The 10,387-nt window shown below is 42.4% G+C and overlaps 1 protein-coding gene across 1 annotated transcript; it reads left to right on the top strand.

The window, feature by feature from the left end:
- Positions 1-8,534: 8,534 nt before the first annotated feature.
- Positions 8,535-9,928, top strand: LOC116190235 (long-chain-alcohol O-fatty-acyltransferase-like). Its single transcript, XM_031519896.1, has one exon. It carries the CDS (start codon positions 8,544-8,546, stop codon positions 9,681-9,683), a length of 1,140 nt encoding a protein of 379 aa, XP_031375756.1. The 5' UTR covers positions 8,535-8,543; the 3' UTR covers positions 9,684-9,928.
- The last annotated feature ends 459 nt before the right edge of the window (positions 9,929-10,387 follow it).

Raw genomic sequence — 10,387 nt, 5'->3', positions numbered from 1 at the left:
GCGTTTGACAGTATCAAAATATACGACATTACACGTAGGAATCCATGGTGACCTCAAGTCAAAGGACCATTACACTATAGTCACTTTGAGATATGCTAATGACAGTCACGTAACAACCCATGTAGCAATCTCATGGCGGATCAGTCCAATACACATTACTCTTAATGTATACATGTGATGTGATTTGATATCTCCATATCCATGACCTGTGAGACTTGGTCATCAATCAACACCCACAATAGTCTAACCGTATTATCGTTGTCCTAATTAACGATAATACTTTGACTATGGACATTTAGGAATAATGTTCGGTAATTATAGGATCTCACAATCAAGTCACACTTGATGCCTATTGAACATACTATTCCAAGGACATTATTGTATAAAATCATATTTAACGCAATCTACACAATAACAGATATGCCTCGTAATATAATGAAATACATGTCATATTACAGAACTGATGATAGATTGCCTCTAGGGCATACACCAATTCCCAACAATCTCCCACTTGCACTAGAGCCAATCTGGCATTTGTCTAATGCCAATAGATCTAGTGTGAGCCTCGTGCTTGCGCTGCACAAGAGGCTTCGTAAGTGGATCTGCGAGATTCTCATCTGTTGGTATTTTGCATATCTTCACATCTCCTATGTCGATAATCTCGCGAATGAGATGGAAGCGCCTGAGTATATGTTTGGATCGCTGGTGAGACCTGGGTTCCTTAGCTTGCGCAATGGCTCCATTGTTGTCACAATAAAGATCCACTGGGTCTGCGATGCTAGGAACCACAGCAAGTTCTGTTATGAACTTCTTGATCCAAACGGCCTCTTTTGCAGCGTTAGAGGCAGCAATATACTCGGCCTCTGTGGTAGAGTCGGCTACTGTCTCCTGTTTGGAACTCTTCCAACTCACAGCACCTCCATTCAGGCAGAACACATACCCTGACTGCGATCTACTGTCGTCCTTATCGGTCTGGAAGCTAGCATCGGTGTAACCTCTTACAACGAGCTCTTCTTCGCTTCCATATACCAAAAACATCTCCTTAGTCCTTCGTAAGTACTTAAGGATGTTCTTTACTGCAATCCAGTGTCTTTCACCTGGATCTGATTGGTATCGACTCGTCATACTCAAAGCATACGAGACATCTGATCGAGTGCATAACATAGCATATATGATAGATCCAATAGCTGACGCATATGGAATCCTATTCATTCTGTCCCTCTCCTCTCGAGTAGAAGGACTCTGAGCCTTCGAAAGGCTTATGCCATGTAACATAGGCAGGGACCCTTTCTTAGAATCCTGCATGCTAAAGCGCCGAAGCACTTTATCTATGTATGCACTCTGACTTAGGCCAAGCAGTCTCTTGGATCTATCTCTATAGATCCTAATACCTAGCACGTAGGTAGCTTCGCCTAAGTCCTTCATAGAAAAACACCTTCCCAACCAAGTCTTCACAGACTGTAGGGAAGGAATGTCATTCCCAATCAGAAGTATGTCGTCTACATACAACACCAGGAAGATTACTACGCTCCCACTAACCTTCTTGTAAACACAGGGTTCATCTTCATTCTTGATGAAACCAAACTCTTTGATTGCATCATCAAAACGAAGATTCCAGCTCCTAGAAACTTGCTTCAGTCCATAAATAGACCGTTGTAGCTTACAAACCTTTCCGGCACAATGTGGATCGACAAAACCCTCAGGTTGTGTCATAAACACATCCTCGAGGAGCTTCCCGTTCAGGAAAGCAGTTTTGACATCCATTTGCCAGATCTCATAATCATAATAAGCTGCAATTGCAAGCAAGATCCTGATGGATTTAAGCATAGCTACTGGGGAAAAGGTTTCGTCATAGTCAACACCATGAACTTGTCTGAAACCTTTTGCCACAAGTCGGCCCTTAAAGGTAATCACATTACCGTCCATGTCAGTCTTCTTCTTGAAGACCCACTTACACCCAATGGGTTTTGCCCCTTCAGGTGGATCAACCAAAGTCCATACTTGGTTAGTGTACATGGACTCCATCTCAGATCTCATGGCCTCCAGCCATTTCTCAGAGTCTGGGCCTATTACGGCTTCCGCATAGGTTGTAGGCTCATCATTATCTATGAGCAATACGTCATTGTCTTGAGTCACGAGAAATCCATATCTCTCGGGCTCATGACGTATCCTACTAGACCTACGAGGCTCCTGTGTCACCTGTGTAGAAGATTGTGCCACAACAACTTGTGGTACTTGTTCTGCAACATCGCCCGTCGATTGGTCAATGTCATTTTGTGGTAGAACTTCCCCAAGTTCTAATTTTCTCCCACTAGTTCCTTTGGAGAGAAACTCTTTCTCAAGGAATACCGCAGTTCGAGCGACAAACACTTTGCCCTCGATGGGATTATAGAAATAGTATCCTCGAGTTTCCTTAGGATACCCCACGAAGTAACATTTGTCCGATTTAGGGCCAAGCTTATCCGAAGACAATCTCTTCACATAAGCTTCGCAACCCCATATCTTTAGAAAAGACATCTTGGGACGTTTCCCATACCACATCTCATATGGTGTCCTTTCAACTGATTTCGACGGAGCATTGTTTAATATGAGAGCAGCTGTCTGTAGAGCATATCCCCAGAAGGAGTCAGGTAAGTTTGCATGACTCATCAAAGATCGAACCATATCTAATAAAGTTCGATTCCTCCTCTCAGCTACACCATTCCATTGTGGTGTTCCAGGTGGAGTCAGTTGAGATAAAATCCCACACTGTTTAAGATAGTCAGCGAACTCATAGCTCAAATATTCACCTCCTCGATCTGATCGAAGAACTTTAATGCTCTTACCCAACTGATTCTCCACTTCATTCTTAAATTCTTTGAACTTTTCAAAGGATTCAGATTTGTGTTTCATCAAAAACACATATCCAAATCTACTGAAATCATCAGTAAATGTAATAAAGTAGAGATACCCACCTCTAGCAAGCTTGTTCACGGGTCCACATACATCGGTATGTATGAGAGCCAAAAGATCACTAGCTCGCTCACCTTTTCCGGTAAAAGGGGCCTTAGTCATTTTCCCCATTAAGCAAGGTTCGCATGTCTCGATCGATTCTAAATCAAACGAGTCCAGTAATCCATCCTTATGGAGTCTAGAGATGCGATTCTCGCTAATATGGCCTAAACGACAATGCCAGAGGTAAGTCGGGTTCGAATCATTAGATTTGAGCCGTTTGGTTTCCACATTATAAATAGGCGTATCTAGATCAAGAACATACAGACCATTACTTAAATGTGCACTGCCATAATATACATCATTCATGTACATAGAACAACACTTGTTCTTGATAGTGAAACAAAATCCCTTCTTGTCCAAACAAGAAACAGATATTATGTTTCTACTAATAGCAGGTACATAATAACAGTCGTTAAGATCTAATACAAGCCCAGTAGGTAAAACTAGGTGATAAGTCCCTACAGTTAATGTAGCAACTCTTGCTCCATTTCCAACTCGTAGGTCCACCTCGCCCTTTGTCAACGATCTACTGTCCTTTAGGTCCTGCATATTTCCACAAATATGAGCACCACATCCGGTATCTAATACCCAAGATGTAGAAGTAGTAGATACATTAATCTCTATAACATGGATACCTGAAGTGAAAGTCTCACTTCCCTTCTTCTTCTTCAACTCTTCCAGGTATATCTTACAATTCCGCTTCCAATGTCCAGTGTTGCCACAATGGAAGCAGTAATCATTCTTCGCCACCTTGGCTTTAGGCTTCAACGCACCCAAGTCAAAATTGGATGCACCTTTAACCTTCTTGCATTTACTCTTGCTCTTGCCCTTTCTTTTGGTCCCTTGGACCATTAGAATGGATGTCCCCTTGCTGATATCATGCTCAGCTGTTCTCAACATGCTAAGCAGTTCAGGCAATGGTTTATTGTAGTCATTCATATTATAGCTCATAATGAACTGACTATAACTGCTGGGCAGCGACTGTAGGACTAAATCTGTGGCCAACTCTTGACCAAGAGGAAATCCCAGTCTTCCCAGAGTCTCAACGTACCCAATCATCTTGAGTACATGAAGACCCACCGGGCTACCCTCAGTCAACCTTGCCTGAAAAAGTGCTTTAGAGATCTCGAATCTCTCATGTCGGGCCTGCTCTTGATAGAGCTGCCTGAGATGCACGATCATATCGTACGCCTTCATGTTCTCGTGTTGCTTCTGAAGCTCCGAGTCCATGGTGACTAACATGAGACATCCGACGTTTACGGCATCATCATGATGCTTACTATAAGCATCTTTCTCAGCTTGGGGGGCATCGTCAGGCGGTGGCGCAAGAAGAGGTTGCTCTAAGACATATAGCTTCTTTTCTTGGGTGAGAACAATTCTCAAGTTTCGATACCAACCAAGGAAATTATTCCCTGACAGTTTGTCCTTATCAAGGACGGATCGCAAACAGAAAGTACTAGAAGTGCTCCCTGCCATGGTAACTACCATAGAAATATACAAAATAAGTATTATGACACAACAATATTTAATGAGGACTTTATAAATATTGCTCCCACTATTTATATCAAATCAATGACCCTCAACATTGATTCAGAGAATATCATTCTCATAGTAGCTCAAGATCCATATCTCACCAAGCTCTGAGTCAGCGAGGGCTGATTCACCCAGAACTGGCTATTTAGGTAGGGAACTCACTTTCCCAATTGCATCACATGCAACTCTTGATTAGTTGAGTGAATAACTCCTTATTCAAATCTATCTTATAGATCGATGCCCAACTACATGCCTCTGAACTCCTAATCCTATTAGGCTTGCTCAGTTAAGTCCGACCCACTGGTAAACACAACGTCTTACTAGGATAGATAAGGGCATCCTGCGAAGGCAAGGTCTACACACTCATCGATCTTGGTCTTGACGAGCGTTACACGGTGGAAGGATATGGACTTAATATTTTGAGGGATTTGATTAACATTTAATCGATCTCACTATACACTATTATGTAACTATTACATAATAGTCCACACGTATAACTATTATACTAACACAACTAGGACATAGTCCATGTCTAACAGTCATGCACCGCAAATATCAAACATAATCATACCAGTACCAAGCATAAAATCATATTTTATGCTATTATCTACTCAGATTCTAACTAGCTAGGCTCTGATACCAATTGCTAGTTCCACGAGGCGCAAAGGAAGCGAAAAAGGAACAGAAATTCAAAATTTCCTACCCGTGAAACTAATTCCAAGACCTACTAGAAGAATAAGAGTAAATAAAAGCGTACCTGGAATATTTAAAATTGTCGACCGAGCGTCCCACGCGTGACGCCTCTACCGGTATCCACACCGACTTTGTCGACGAGTCTTCGAAATCGGCGGTGCTAGCGGCCAACACTCGAAAGAAACACCGGTGCGACACCCGGAATTATTAAACTTAATTGGACTTAATGAGTTTAACAATTCAACTCAATAATCCCATTTTATATACATACATGTATATCATATATACACGTGCATATATGTTGTATGTTATCTATATCTAATATCTCAATACACTGCCATGTATATATAATGGCTTGGGGAAAGGATTTCAAGCCATTTGACCGGTGTGGGACAAAAAGGATTTAAGGATCCCAATTGTATCTTATATACATACACATATAGCCATATATATATATATATATGTATTTGCATGCGTGCACAGACACATACAAACATATATATATATTTATGTATATTACTTTTGTGGGCTATTGAATTTAATAAATCGAGTCTAATTAATCGACATATTTAATCTCATTAAATATCCGATTAATCGGTCGCACCTTAAATCGTATAATCTCTATTAGACGATTTTATTTGTTTCAAAATATCCCGTCGATTTAGTCGTCGTGTGTGACCCTGTAGGTTCCCAATTACGTTGACAGTAATATCGAAATCTCTATTTCAATATTACAAACAGTGAGCGGCATCTAGCAATGCATCACTATTACTCAAGTAATCGGAAAGTCAATTTCTCGACAAACCTTGTGACCTATGCTACCGTGTAATATAATCCCTTTGTCCTCTATATCTCTATTGAGCCCAAGGCATGGTCGATGACATCCTTGTATGGCTCAATATCTCTTTTTCTTGGTTTACCGGGTAAGTCTATCAGAACAAATGAGCTCGATATCATTATATCGACTCATTTGGGTATGCATACACTTTTAGACTTAACCACCAAGTGGCCGTGAGATATCGCTCCCGTTTCGTAGGAGGAACAAATCCTATCTTGGTCACTCACATTCTTTTCCATGCTTTGTGGCATACCCAATAACTATCTTTATAACCAGCCTGTTACGGTGGCGTTTGACAGTATCAAAATATACGACATTACACGTAGGAATCCATGGTGACCTCAAGTCAAAGGACCATTACACTATAGTCACTTTGAGATATGCTAATGACAGTCACGTAACAACCGATGTAGCAATCTCATGGCGGATCAGTCCAATACACATTACTCTTAATGTATACATGTGATGTGATTTGATATCTCCATATCCATGACCTGTGAGACTTGGTCATCAATCAACACCCACAATAGTCTAACCGTATTATCGTTGTCCTAATTAACGATAATACTTTGACTATGGACATTTAGGAATAATGTTCGGTAATTATAGGATCTCACAATCAAGTCACACTTGATGCCTATTGAACATACTATTCCAAGGACATTATTGTATAAAATCATATTTAACGCAATTTACACAATAACATATATGCCTCGTAATATAATGAAATACATGTCATATTACAGAACTGATGATAGATTGCCTCTAGGGCATACACCAATTCCCAACACGATCTGCATGAAGAAATGTAAACTGTGGAGTAACATAAAGATTTTTAGGTATGCACTATGATACCCAGAAGCTTAGTTGAATCCCAACTAATTCAGGTCGAGTCGATACCCGCTAAGGGGTTAGACTATCGTACAACACTAAAAAATCATGATAATATATATTTATATCGTGACCGGTAAAAGATTGACATGTATCCAATAATTTATCAAAGATGGTGTAGCGCAGTAGCGCACGTGCATTGCCTGGTGGTGATCAAGATATTTCATGTTCCATACTTAATGGGATTATCTATGTAATCCAAAAAAAAAAAAGGGTAGATTACTTAAGATATACCTAGGCCATTCATTCGAAGTTAAGTAATTGCTGACTGCTGAGGCAGGTAATATAATATACTTGAGCAGCAATCTCTCGATGATTTCAATGTGCGTAAAAATTCTAGTGTCCTCAATGTTCTATTTGTCATGCAATTCGATATGGTAAATCAATTAATTTCAGCTGCGATATCTCATAGGCCTGCGAGCCATGACATGTCCAGGAATGGGCCCAATCATAGGGCTGCACCATCACCCGACCCATTTCCTTTTGGGCCCAACCCATAAACCCAAGTAGTATGGCATATCCCTATACTCCAATACCGGCACATTCACGACCTCTCCATTTACTGACTTAAAGCCTCGGAGCGAGAATAATGGAACAAGTCCTGAGACTAAATCAACGATTGCGGCCTGTATGGACTTTATAATAATTATTGCCTTTATCTAATAAGCAAGTGCAATGAAAGGCTATATTACCCGGTCTAAGACTACCATGTTGGCTCCGCATCCATATGACGATTTAAGTATACGTACAAAATGTTACATGATCCTGACATTATCGACCCGGATCAGACAAGACGCGATATCTCCGCGTGCGTGTCAGCATCCGGAGCTCTTAGACCATACAATAGTTCTCTTTTGAGTAATAGGGCCCATGTTAGCAAGGGCACATACGTATTTGGAAGGACAAACCTCCATGCATTGTCCCTGTAGAATAAATTATCACACTTTCTTGCTGGGGGGTACTTAATTGCCGATCAAGGTGGTCCGATATATCATAGGAGCCGGGGGAGAGGACAAGTGACCGTTCGAGAACAAATGTTGTGAAATTCGAAATGATTATCCAGTTAATCTAAAAGCTCAATTGATAATGGTGGTAGAATTCGAACTCTAAATTCAGGAATTTTTTTTCAATTCCACTCTTATGGAAATTCTCTTTTGACATTATTACTTTATATTTGGCGAATGTTCCGCCCCTTCTATGTAATATATTGATAGCACATGAGAATTAAATAAGATGGTTCCAATACATAAAGCTATACAAACATTTGAAGCACGTCGAACATGGGCTCATCTCAACTCGAAATTAATATTCGGGTTATCCAATTTTCAGAGGTCGAGACTTAACGGAATGATCATACTACTTATATATAGACCTTAACCGGCAAGTACCTTGCTCAGCCCATTAATGATTTTACACACAATCTACGTACCTTACAACTTACACCCACGACACTTAAGCTTAAGCATTCTTCAAACCGACAAGATTCAATAATGTGTTTTGCCTTGTTTATGAGTCTTCACGTCACATGTTTTTATATATCCGTCATCGAGTTCAAGAGCGTTGCATCCATGGAAGTAGTTAGGGATCAAGGAAAATGGTGGACATGGAAGAGATGAGGAGTTTCGTCGACGTCTGGGCCTCTGCAGTTGCATTGCTCTGTTACTGCTACGCCGTGGCAGCTTCCGTGCCAAAGGGCGCAGCTAGGCTCGCCTCCTTCCTGCCCGTTTTCTACCTCCTTGCCGTCCTTCCCCTTGGCCTCTCATCTTTCCATCTCGTCACGCCGTGCGCGTTCCTCCTCGCATGGCTTTGCAACTTCAAGCTCCTCCTCTTTTCCTTCGGTACAGGACCTCTCTCTCGCTCCCCGAACTGCCTCCACTTTATCCTGGTCGCATCCTTACCCATTGATATCAAACTAGTCGACGCTCCGCCTGTGGAACCAAGATTATTGGAAGCCCGGCCATCTGATCACCCGATTAACTGGAAGCACAATAAAAGCAGATGCTCCGAAAGATCGGGTTCGACTTCGCCTAATCTCCATAGGATGGTTCTGCTGGCAGCCAAAGCATTGGTTGTGGCTTTAGCCGTTCATGCCTATGACTACAAGCCCAGCCTACACCCCTACTTAGTCTGGGCCCTCCATGGCGCCATTTGGTTCTTCGGAATAGAACTCGCACTAGCCGTCTATGCAATCCTGGGCTGGGCCATTCTTGGACGGTCGGGACTCAAGCTGGACGCCCAGTTCAACGAGCCATGCCTTTCGACCTCCCTGGAAGACTTCTGGGGCCGTAGGTGGAATCTGACTGTCTCCCGAATCTTCCGCCTGGCCATCTACAATCCATTACGGAGTGTTTGTGTCCAGATGCTGGGCCCTGACCTCGCTTGCTACCCTGCCACGATCGCTACGTTCACCATCTCTGGCTTGATGCACGAGGCTATGTGCTATTACTTCATCAGAGTAGCCCCAACATGGGAGGTCACAGCATTTTTTGTAATCCAAGGAGGCTGTTTGGTCGTAGAGAAGGTGGCAAAGAAGCGGCTCGGGGACTCGTGGCAGCCCAACAGGGTTGTCTCCTGGTTCTTGACCCTGGGGCTCTTGGCTATGACAGCAGTTCCGCTGCTCGGCCTCCCCTTGACCAGGAACGGCGTTGATGAGAAGGGCATCAGGGAATGCCATGCTGTAGCCAATTTCATTAAAGAGAAAGTTCGGCGACTCATCTCTGCATCGACAGGATGATCCCCAACTTATGAATTAAGCAGGACGAGGCGAAGCTAAATCTTGTACATATGAATCAGAACCACGGTAAGTGTAAGTAATTGACACAAACACCACCACATCGAACCCCTTCGTGAACACATCAAACCCCTTCGTGCACCAGCATTCCTGGATCAGAGGACAAGAAACACAATGATATTTTGATGGATTAACCCATTGTATCATAGAATTTTCTGACATTTACACCAGAAGGTATTAATAATGTTCGGTCAGGTCTTCCCGATAACTCATCGTGAATATTCACAAGTGACTCACATGACACCCGAATGGTGTCGCTTCATCGCTTAACCTCGAGTTCATTATTTATCAAACCCCCATGGTCATGCACTGTCCACAGGCACGTATCACTAGGGGTGCTAACACCCCCTAGTCATAGCTCTCACCAAAGTGCCAGAATAGGACTTACACAAGACTCACTCGTAGTTCTTCCCAAACTACTACTCAACGGTCCTCCGCACTGACATGATTACTTGCAGCTTTCTCCAATCCTCACATTGTTTTACATCAGTTCCGCTCTCGGAGCAGGCCCAGCTCCTCTCGAATTTGGTCCCGGCGCACCTTGAGCACATCTTATTCTCACTATCTCACTTCTCTAGCAGGCTTTCTCCTTTCGTTGTGTACTTCGGCCAAGTGGGACAGAGCTTTTCGTAGAATCTTCCCCAATT

The sequence above is a fragment of the Punica granatum genome, chromosome 1, assembly GCF_007655135.1.
Source record: "Punica granatum isolate Tunisia-2019 chromosome 1, ASM765513v2, whole genome shotgun sequence".
Lineage (NCBI taxonomy): Eukaryota > Viridiplantae > Streptophyta > Magnoliopsida > Myrtales > Lythraceae > Punica > Punica granatum.
Note: the sequence above shows the minus strand (reverse complement) of the source record. Positions and strands in the feature narration are given on the sequence as shown.

Bases quoted from the DNA above. Each gene is read 5' to 3' on its own strand.
- LOC116190235 (XM_031519896.1), top strand. From the start codon at position 8,544: ATGGTGGACATGGAAGAGATGAGGAGTTTCGTCGACGTCTGGGCCTCT.